At 38.1% G+C, this 12,075-nt stretch overlaps 1 protein-coding gene across 1 annotated transcript in view; it reads left to right on the top strand.

Annotated features, from left to right (window-relative positions):
* The first annotated feature begins 2,544 nt into the window (after window positions 1–2,544).
* The window catches only part of pkn2a (protein kinase N2a), a 126,800-nt gene continuing 117,269 nt past the window's right edge, over window positions 2,545–12,075 (top strand). The window contains exon 1 of the mRNA XM_061977704.2: window positions 2,545–2,886. Coding sequence (XP_061833688.1) covers window positions 2,866–2,886 — 21 coding nt within the window. The 5' untranslated portion in view covers window positions 2,545–2,865. The remainder of the gene's footprint in view (window positions 2,887–12,075) is intronic.

Raw genomic sequence — 12,075 nt, 5'->3', positions numbered from 1 at the left:
TGCTTCACTGATTCGAGTATTTGGCGAGCGCCGTTTTGTCCTACTAATTTTTGCAGTCCTTGAACTCACCTTAGTTTGTTTACATGTATATCTTTCTGCGACTTTCTAGGACGTGTTTTATGCCACTTCTTTTTCTGTCTCATGTTGTCCACCAAACTTTTAACGTTGTGCATGAATCCACAAAGGTGAGTTTTGTTGATGTTATTGACTTGTGTGGAGTGCTAATCAGACATATTTGGTCACTGCATGACTGCGAGCTAATCGATGCTAACATGCTATTTCGGCTAGCTATATGTACATATTGCATAATTATGCCTCATTTGTAGCTATATTTGAGGTCATTTAGTTTCCTTTAAGTCATATTAATTCAATTTATATCTCATGACACACTATCTGTATGTAATGTGGCTTTTAATTTTTTGCGGCTCCAGACAGATTTGTTTTTGTATTTTTGGTCCAATAAGGCTCTTTCAACATTTTGGGTTGCCGACCCCTGTACTAGGTCATAAAATCAGCGTCAGTTGAGTCAGTCCATAGGTTGCCAGTAGGAATTTTCAATGTCCAGCAGATGTCAGTATTTAGTGACACAGTATCGACACAGTGTCAATAGTTTTGCAATGTGTCGAAACGCTTCATGACGCCTCATCAATTCATCACTAATGGTCACTATAGTCTTAGTACCGTACCGTAGTGTATTTGTTCATCCTATGGTCACATATGGGACGCGGGTTGTCTTACGTCAGCACCGGAGGTCGTAACTCCACCTGACAATTAAGGGACAGCGGAGCTCATACTCCAACAGGCTCCTTCAACTTCCTTCCCGCACTGTGCGGTTCAAGAACTCCTTCATTCCACACTCCATCCAGCTGTATAATCACTCGGCATACAGCAATAGATGACATCTGCCTATTACCTGACACCTGACATGTTAGCTACTTCTCTTTGTTTATAATATTTATAATGTCTATTTTCTATTTCCTGCTGGATCTACTCTCTATTTCATGCTGCTGCTGTCACATATACTGTATATACTGTAATATTGTACATGGTCATTGGTATATATTGTATATATGTTATAGACATAATATAATATATCTGTATATATATTATTCTGTACACATATTATGTATATATTCGTATATATATTAGATTTTTTTATCGCTACATTAGTCTATGTATACCTGCATTGTCCTTTCCATCCTTACACTTTCCATCATTGTAACTGAGCTACTGTGTTGAACAATTTCCCTTGTGGATCATTAAAGTTTGTCTTAGTCTAAGTCTAAAATCAGCTGTTTACCTGGCGGGGTTTTTTCGGGGATGAATAGGGAAGTCCTTCTTTAGCTGCAGTCTTGTTTTATCATATATTGCCATACTTGCCAACCTTGAGACCTCCAATTTCTGGGATGTATATATATATATATATATATATATATATATATATATATATATATATATATATATATATATATAAGAAATACTTGACTTTCAGTGAATTCTAGCTATATATAAAGATCAAATGTTTGGAAGCGTACTCACGGTACCGTGTCTGCGTACAGGCCAATGGTAAAGATTGACTGTCATCTTTCGGGAATGTAAACAATGAAACATTGGCCGTGTTTGTGTTGCTGAAGTCGCCCGCAATACACCGCTTCCCTCCTACAGCTTTCTTCTTTGGTGTCTCCATTGTTCATTGAACAAATTGCAAAAGATTCACCAACACAGATTTCCAGTATACTGTGGAATTTTGCGATGAAAACAGACGACTTAATAGCTGGCCACCATGCTGTCTCAAAATGTTCTCTACAATCCGCGACGTCACGCGCTGACGTCATCATACCGAGACGTTTTCATCAGGATATGTCGCGCGAAATTTAAAATTGCACTTTAGTAAACGTTAAGAAAGTAAATGTTAAGATTTCATCATTGATATATAAACTATCAGACTGCGTGGTCGGTAGTAGTGGGTTTCAGTAGGCCTTAAATGAAACTGCCTAACAATAAACCCACATAAGAAACCATGAACTCGCCCTCGATCATTCTACAGTTATAACGTGATTGGGCAGGCACGCTGTTTATATTGTGGGAAAGCGGACGTGGAAATAGGCTGTCGACGCGTCACTCAGGTCCGCATGGAGCTGGAGGGGGCGTGGCCTCCAGCTCCGCCTGAATTTCGGGAGAAAATTTGTCCCTGGAGGTTTTCGGAAGAGGCGCTGAATTTCGGGAGTCTACCGGAAAATCCGGGAGGGTTGGCAAGTATGTATATTGCTGCCATTGCACCTGTAATTGTTAACGTTTGTGTGCACATTAAATAAACGGGGGAAAAAATCCTGACTTTGGAGCAATGTTCACGGACTCTAGGTTTTGGCTCTCTTTTAGATGCAATGGTTTTCAGTATCGGAACCATGACTTCGGTCCTAACTTGTTCACCGGTCCTCATATGGAAGGTACTTTTCCTGGTTGATGTTTTAAGAAGAGTAGAAATACAAGAACACACACACACGCACACACATACTCACAGCAGCACAGCGGTGGAGGTGGTTGTTTGGTTGTTTCTCCGTGGTGTCTGGGTTCCTCTGGGCGGGCTATTCCACTCTAACCACCGCCTCTTCCTCCTCCAACGTCCCTGGGACAGCCTCCTCCTATTCTTCACTTTTGTCCCAAGACCCGTCCGGAGCCCACCGAGCTGCGGTGTGGCCCGCGTCCAGGACAACAACATGGGAGGCGTCGCGTACCCGAGATGACCGACGCTTGGGCGAAAATCAACTTTTCCAGTGCGTGGAAACGTAAAAAGGAGACTTGTTTTCGGAGTCCCTGCTCCCCTCCTCTCTCCCCGTAGGATTTGATTCAAAGGCGAAAAGCAAGATGGCCGCCGACTCCGTGCAGGTAGGAAAAGTTGACAACTGTTGGGGAAAAGTACGCCAACTCGCTGTAACTTTTTGACAGAACGTTCTGGGACGTTTTAACTACTCGGGGGTTTATTCGCTTTACATTCCAGCCGAGAGTTATACTTGCTCCCGAAGTTTTGTCTGGGAATCACCCTGGGATCGAGGCCCGGGAAACAATTGTCCAAACTTATCCAGAAATGTCCCAAGTTTCGAACGGAAATGGCGACTAATGTTCACTGTTGTGAAAAGTTCATGCGGAAAGGTCGCTGGTTTCACTTAAGTGACGGTTAAACGTTAACTCTCGGGGGGTCTTTACGCTAGCGTTAAGTCAAACAAGAGGACAACGAGTCGTCTTTAGCGCTATAAAGTCACAATATTTCGTATAATGATCGATACAAATTGACACTGACATCGTTAGCTTTGCCACAGGATTATTCAACACACATGTGGACGTCACCTGTGACAGCGACAGTTGTGAACCACATGTGCTTATTCCTATTTTGTTGCCCTTGAAAACAAGAAAAAGTAAGAAAACATGCTGTGTAAGGTTGACCTCTTTTTTTAAATTATTTAATCCAAAAAGTCCTAAATCACGAATAAATGTGTTTTCACTTGAATGACGTCACTGCAGAGGAGACTATTTCTGCCAAACATATATATGCAAACATGGACATAATTGTATCTCGTCACCCCACTAAAATAAAACATGGACTTTTTGTTGGGGAGAAGCTATGAGATGTACAAATTGATAATCTTTTCCAAGATTACTGTCTGACTGAAACTGGCTTGGTGATGTATTAGTGATACTGTATCTGTGTTTACCTGCTTCATAGTCTAAATATTGACATTTAAAAAAAAAATAAAAAAAATATCCAGTTTGATTCATGAGCTGATTATACCCTATTGAACCAAATTAAGACTCTTATAAGAGACAATCAAAGACAAAACTAATATTTTTAAATGTATCTTTACCATGTTAGTTAAATCATGTGTTATTGATCATTTTTAGCTGCTCAACAGTTTGATAACTCTGTTTCATTCATCGCCATTATAATAACCCTTCTTTGGTGATTCGCTAAGACCGCTGTAAAGGGGGAACACAGCTTTTAACAAAAAAATTTGCTTATAATTCACTGTCCTTATAAGAGACAAGAACACCTGTCTTTTTTAATGCATTCTAACTCGTAAATAAAAGTGAATAAAAATCAGTTTACAATGGAGTTAATGGGAGCCATGATGTCATTTTGCCTATTCCGACCCTAAAACCCAATAAATAAACATCCAAAAAGAGTCAACAATACCCCATTTAAATTGTGTGATCCGAATTTTAACCAAGTATTAGCGATATTGTTATTATAAGGGCTAATGTTAAGGACCTACATTTAGTGGCACATTGATCAGAGAAAGGTAACTTCCTTCAACTGCTGTATTGACATCATTAGATGGTGAGCTGCTTTTTTGCCTTTATGCTAGCGTTAAGTCAAACAAGAGGACAACGAGTCGCCTTTAGCGCTATAAAGTCACAATATTTCGTATAATGATCGATACAAATTGACACTGACATCGTTAGCTTTGCCACAGGATTATTCAACACACATGTGGACGTCACCTGTGACAGCGACAGTTGTGAACCACATGTGCTTATTCCTATTTTGTTGCCCTTGAAAACAAGAAAAAGTAAGAAAACATGCTGTGTAAGGTTGACCTCTTTTTTTAAATTATTTAATCCAAAAAGTCCTAAATCACGAATAAATGTGTTTTCACTTGAATGACGTCACTGCAGAGGAGACTATTTCTGCCAAACATATATATGCAAACATGGACATAATTGTATCTCGTCACCCCACTAAAATAAAACATGGACTTTTTGTTGGGGAGAAGCTATGAGATGTACAAATTGATAATCTTTTCCAAGATTACTGTCTGACTGAAACTGGCTTGGTGATGTATTAGTGATACTGTATCTGTGTTTACCTGCTTCATAGTCTAAATATTGACATTTAAAAAAAAATAAAAAAAATATCCAGTTTGATACATGAGCTGATTATACCCTATTGAACCAAATTAAGACTCTTATAAGAGACAATCAAAGACAAAACTAATATTTTTAAATGTATCTTTACCATGTTAGTTAAATCATGTGTTATTGATCATTTTTAGCTGCTCAACAGTTTGATAACTCTGTTTCATTCATCGCCATTATAATAACCCTTCTTTGGTGATTCGCTAAGACCGCTGTAAAGGGGGAACACAGCTTTTAACAAAAAAATTTGCTTATAATTCACTGTCCTTATAAGAGACAAGAACACCTGTCTTTTTTAATGCATTCTAACTCGTAAATAAAAGTGAATAAAAATCAGTTTACAATGGAGTTAATGGGAGCCATGATGTCATTTTGCCTATTCCGACCCTAAAACCCAATAAATAAACATCCAAAAAGAGTCAACAATACCCCATTTAAATTGTGTGATCCGAATTTTAACCAAGTATTAGCTATATTGTTATTATAAGGGCTAATGTTAAGGACCTACATTTAGTGGCACATTGATCAGAGAAAGGTAACTTCCTTCAACTGCTGTATTGACATCATTAGATGGTGAGCTGCTTTTTTGCCTTTATGCTAGCGTTAAGTCAAACAAGAGGACAACGAGTCGCCTTTAGCGCTATAAAGTCACAATATTTCGTATAATGATCGATACAAATTGACACTGACATCGTTAGCTTTGCCACAGGATTATTCAACACACGTGGACGTCACCTGTGACAGCGACAGTTGTGAACCACATGTGCTTATTCCTATTTTGTTGCCCTTGAAAACAAAAAAAGTAAGAAAACATGCTGTGTAAGGTTGTCCTCTTTTTTTTATTATTTAATCCAAAAAGTCCAAAATCACGAATAAATGTGTTTTCACTTGAATGACGTCACTGCCGAGGAGACTATTTCTGCCAAACATATATATGCAAACATGGACATAATTGTGTCTCGTCACCCCACTAAAATAAAACATGGACTTTTTGTTGGGGAGAAGCTATGAGATGTACAAATTGATAATCTTTTCCAAGATTACTGTCTGACTGAAACTGGCTTGGTGATGTATTAGTGATACTGTATCTGTGTTTACCTGCTTCATAGTCTAAATATTGACATTTAAAAAAAAATAAAAAAAATATCCAGTTTGATACATGAGCTGATTATACCCTATTGAACCAAATTAAGACTCTTATAAGAGACAATCAAAGACAAAACTAATATTTTTAAATGTATCTTTACCATGTTAGTTAAATCATGTGTTATTGATCATTTTTAGCTGCTCAACAGTTTGATAACTCTGTTTCATTCATCGCCATTATAATAACCCTTCTTTGGTGATTCGCTAAGACCGCTGTAAAGGGGGAACACAGCTTTTAACAAAAAAATTTGCTTATAATTCACTGTCCTTATAAGAGACAAGAACACCTGTCTTTTTAATGCATTCTAACTCGTAAATAAAAGTGAATAAAAATCAGTTTACAATGGAGTTAATGGGAGCCATGATGTCATTTTGCCTATTCCGACCCTAAAACCCAATAAATAAACATCCAAAAAGAGTCAACAATACCCCATTTAAATTGTGTGATCCGAATTTTAACCAAGTATTAGCGATATTGTTATTATAAGGGCTAATGTTAAGGACCTACATTTAGTGGCACATTGATCAGAGAAAGGTAACTTCCTTCAACTGCTGTATTGACATCATTAGATGGTGAGCTGCTTTTTTGCCTTTATGCTAGCGTTAAGTCAAACAAGAGGACAACGAGTCGCCTTTAGCGCTATAAAGTCACAATATTTCGTATAATGATCGATACAAATTGACACTGACATCGTTAGCTTTGCCACAGGATTATTCAACACACGTGGACGTCACCTGTGACAGCGACAGTTGTGAACCACATGTGCTTATTCCTATTTTGTTGCCCTTGAAAACAAAAAAAGTAAGAAAACATGCTGTGTAAGGTTGTCCTCTTTTTTTTATTTAATCCAAAAAGTCCAAAATCACGAATAAATTTGTTTTCACTTGAATGACGTCACTGCCGAGGAGACTATTTCTGCCAAACATATATATGCAAACATGGACATAATTGTGTCTCGTCACCCCACTAAAATAAAACATGGACTTTTTGTTGGGGAGAAGCTATGAGATGTACAAATTGATAATCTTTTCCAAGAGTACTGTATGACTGAAACTGGCTTGGTGATGTATTAGTGATACTGTATCTGTGTTTACCTGCTTCGTAGTCTAAATATCAACATTTAAAAAAAAAAAAAATCCAGTTTGATACATGAGCTGATTATACCGTATTGAACCAAATTAAGACTCTTATAAGAGACAATCAAAGACAAAACTAATATTTTTAAATGTATCTTTACCACGTTAGTTAAATCATGTGTTATTGATCATTTTTAGCTGCTCAACAGTTTAAAACTCTGTTTCATTCATCGCCATTGTATTAACCCTTCTTTGGTGATTCGCTAAGACCGCTGTAAAGGGGCAATGGCACTTTTTTTTTGAAATTTTGCTTATAATTCACTGTCCTTATAAGAGACAAGAAAACCTGTCTTTTTTATGCATTCTAACTTGTAAATAAAAGTTAATAAAAATCAGTTTACAACGGAGCCAATGGGAGCCATGATGTCATTTTGCCTATTCCGACCCTAAAACCCAATAAATAACCATCCAAAAAGTGTCAACAATACACCATTTAAATATTGTGACCTGAATTTTAACCAAGTATTAGCGATATTGTTATTATAAGTACTAATATTAAGGACCTACATCAGACCTGGGCAAAATAAGGCCCTTTAAGCTTTTCAATCTGACCCGGGCATTCCCAAATAATTATTTTAGATGTTTAAGATGGAAACTGTAGCTGCCATTATGATGTGCAGTGGTGTTTTCAAATGACCGTACATCTTCAACTTTACAAAGTATTTCAATGGTTGGAATCTGCGCTTTTACATGATATGCTAGTTATTATGGTAATCTAAGTCACAGCAGCTCAGACGAGGCACCAAGCAGTGTGGGTGGGGAGCATTTCCACAGAGTGTTTCTAGAGGGGCCAGCCTGAAATGTGGGTGTCAGGGACAGACGCGGAAGGTGTTTTTTACAACAAAGTTCTAGAGCTTAGTGATGTATCAGATTGTAGGTGGGATTTTTTTTTACCCTTCACATTCATATTTCGCTTTTTGTTGCGTTTCGCTTGATTGCAAAATATGTCGATGAAGAGGGGTTGTGACATTCATATGTTGTCAATATTTAGTGTTTTATCGATATTATTGTAAATCCTCCATTCTTTATTTTCATGTGTCTCATTCAGTAAAAAAATTTTAAATTCCACTCCGTTTTTTAAGGCGGTCTGTCATAACGTTTTTAGCATTCAATCAGACATATTTGTGAGTTTTTGTATTAGTATTCCTAAAAATAGACACATTTTTTTCTCAAAATTTGGTCCCCGAGTCAAAATACTTGCCCATGCCTGACCTATATTTAGCGGGGCATTGATCAGACCGAAGTAACTTCCTTCAGCTGCTGTGTTGACATCATTAGCTGGTGAGCTGCTTTCTCGCCTCAAAGCTTGTGAAAGTTAATTCTCATTAAGGGATGCCCAAAGTGGGGCCCGGGGGCTAATTTTGGCCCCTCGTGTTATTTAGTTTGGCCCGCCGAAGGTTGGCTACCTCATTTAATACACATATTCTGACCTCTTTCAATCATTGATGGCATGTCCGCAAGGCTGAACTGTAAAACAGTCAGTAGATTTAACTGTAAAAACCTGTCCACTGAGTCACCAGAAATGTACCATAAAATCATCAGTGGTTTTTCATTGTACAGTAATGCACTGTAAAAACATGGATTTTACGGTAAAAAGGAGCTCCTCAATCACCTGGATTTTGCTGTAAAAATAACAGTAGTATTTCTTTTGAATTTACAGTAAGTTGGTTTAAAAAAAACAACCATAAATTTCTCCCGGGGGGAAAAAACTTGTCACCTAAATCGCCAAAATGTTACAGTAAAAATAACAATGGTATTGTTTTTTTAATTTACAGTAAAGCAGTGTAATAAATGGCCATATATTTTACTGTAAAAAACTGGCAGCTTAGTCACCAAAATTTTTTACGTGAAGCCAGTGGTACAGTTTTTCAATTTACAGTAAGTTTGTGTAAAACACTGTACATTTTACAGTAAAAATTTGGTGACTGGGCTGCCAGTTTGTTTTATACCGTTAAAGCTATAAACATTTTTTATACAAGTTAACTTGTAAACCTGACAATTGCTATTATGTTACATTTATGGCCGTTCAGTGGATAAGGTTGGATTTTTTTCTCATCCTTTTCCTTTTAGCGTGAGTAAAGAATGTACTACAGACTAGGGATGTCCCGATCCAGGTTTTTGCACTTCCGATCCGATACCGATATTGTTTTTGCATTTCCGATCCGATACCGACCGATACCGATACTGACCGATACTGGCCTATCCGAGCATGTATTAAAGTTTAAAGTTATTTAGCCTACTTAGTTGTCAGAATCATGTTGAAAAGGGTTTTAGTACTCTTGATAACAACTAGCCAGCTGAATTAGGGGAGTTTGAATAATACACAATGGTTGGTAACAAGAAACTGACCTGTTTATTCAAGGATAAACACAAAATAGACAAAATTATACATGACAAACAGAAATGGCATCATTGAACTAGGGCTGGGCGATATGGCCTTTTTTTAATATTGCGATATTTTAAGGCCATATTGCGAGACACAATATATATCTCGATATTTTGCCTCAGCCTTGAATGAACACTTGATGCATATAATCACATCAGTATGATGATTCTATGTGTTTTGATTGATTGGTTGAGACTTTTATTAGTAGGTTGCACAGTGAAGTACATATTCCGTACAATTGACCACTAAATGGTAACACCCGAATAAGTTTTTCAACTTGTTTAAGTCGGGGTCCACTTAAATTGATTCATGATACAGATATATACCATCAGATATATACTATCATCATTATACAGTCATCACACAAGATAATCACATTGAATTATTTACATTATTTATAATCCAGGGTGTGGAGGGGGGCGCCGGATGTAAGTGTCAAAAAGACAGCCAAAAGAGTTTGACATGAGAATATATCTAAAGTTAAAATATAGGGTAGAAATGCACCCATTTTCAGGAAATGTAGTCTTGATTTTCAACATTTTCTTTCAAGGCTTGCATGTCTACATTAAAACATTCTTCTTCATACTGCATTAATATATGCTACTTTTAAACTTTCATGCAGAGAAGGAAATCACAACTAAAAAAATCACTAATTTTTTCATACAGTGTTGATGTGGAAATTTTTGCCTCGGCATTTTGATGGTGTGGGCGTGTGGCAGCGAATGGAGATAAGCGTCTCGACAGACGTCACAATCTTTGAACAATGATGACAAAAACTGTTTTCTCTGTCGTGTCCGTGTGTCGAAAATTGTTATGCGCTTATTTTTTTATTTGATTTTGTGCGTGGCATAGATTTGCTATGCGCAGAGGACGCTTAAACAGTGCGCAATTGCACAGGCGAGCACCTGAGAGGGAGCGTTGCTCGCACGGCTGCGCTAGCATCACAGCTAACGTTAGCCATGCTGCTACCTCTCTGCTCGGGGAGGACGTATACGTATGTGACGTATGACGTGACAGTATACGTATGTGACGTATGACGTGACAGTATGTGACGTGTGTAAGAAGGTGCGCTTGCTGTCTGTGAGAGGGAGACACAGGAAAGGGTGAGAAGAGCTTGTCGTGTAATGCCAGCAGCTAAAAGCAACTGCGTGAGAATTCACAGACCTGTGGATGTGTTGAAGGTGTGCTGGAAAATGCGGAACGGAAATTACGGAGCAGCAGAAAAGTGGAATGTATTATTTAAATCGGTGCGTTGGAAAACACGGACCGGAGTTTCTTTTTAAACTGGGTCTGGATCGGCATTTTCCCATGCCTTGCCGATACGCAATTTTTGGCAAATATCGGCATCTGATCCAAATATCGGATCGGGACATCCCTACTACAGACCTAATAAGTCCGAAAGAGAAGGAGTTGATACAGTGTCATCTGCTCAGAGATGCTACCCAGTGGTTGTTTGAGCACACTGCAGCTAGTCCTGGATAGTCCCACTCCTTAATGTCATGCAAAATTGTCACAAGAATGAGGCAAACCTATAACCTTACCTAGTGTATGAGGCTCAATTCCTCACTTGATGTTGCATAGTAAAAATTTGGCCCACGGACACTTGGCACATTTTCACTTTGGCCCTTGGAGGCAAAAAGTTTGGTCATACATTATAAACCGTGCCTCTCACCTGGATAGTAAAATAATGTGGACATAGACTGAGAAGTTGGTAGACTTTGACAGACAACCCAGACCCGGAAATGGTGAGAAAGACCCAAAAAGATGCTTCGTTCCACCCCACTTTTTTTCTTCACGGAAGTTATGAGTCATTCTTCATCCAAACGTGAACACACAAATATCTTAACATTTGGCGTCGCAATGTGAGCAGACATTGTACAGTAAGTGATGTTTTATTATGTTTGTTAGTGCTCATGAAGTCTGCAGTGAGCAGAAATCAGTCATGTTGTCGAAGGAAAAAAAGCGAATGTTGTAATGCGCCGCCATATGCTTAAAATGAGCAAAATAGGTAAATATTACAAACCCCGTTTCCATATGAGTTGGGAAATTGTGTTAGATGTAAATATAAACGGAATACAATGATTTGCAAATCCTTTTCAACCCACATTCAGTTGAATGCACTACAAAAACAAGATATTTGATGTTCAAACTCATAAACTTTATTTTTTTTTGGCAAATAATAATTAACTTAGAATTTCATGGCTGCAACACGTGACAAAGTAGTTGGGAAAGGGCATGTTCACCACTGTGTTACATGGCCTTTCCTTTTAACAACACTCTGTAAACGTTTGGGAACTGAGGAGACACATTTTTTAAGCTTCTCAGGTGGAATTCTTTCCCATTCTTGCTTGATGTACAGCTTAAGTTGTTCAACAGTCCGGGGGTCTCCGTTGTGGTATTTTAGGCTTCATAATGTGCCACACATTTTCAATGGGAGACAGGTCTGGACTACAGGCAGGCCAGTCTAGTACCCGCAATCTTTTACTATGAAGCCA

Source organism: Nerophis lumbriciformis, linkage group LG18 (assembly GCF_033978685.3).
Source record: "Nerophis lumbriciformis linkage group LG18, RoL_Nlum_v2.1, whole genome shotgun sequence".
Taxonomy (NCBI): domain Eukaryota; kingdom Metazoa; phylum Chordata; class Actinopteri; order Syngnathiformes; family Syngnathidae; genus Nerophis; species Nerophis lumbriciformis.
Note: the sequence above shows the minus strand (reverse complement) of the source record. Positions and strands in the feature narration are given on the sequence as shown.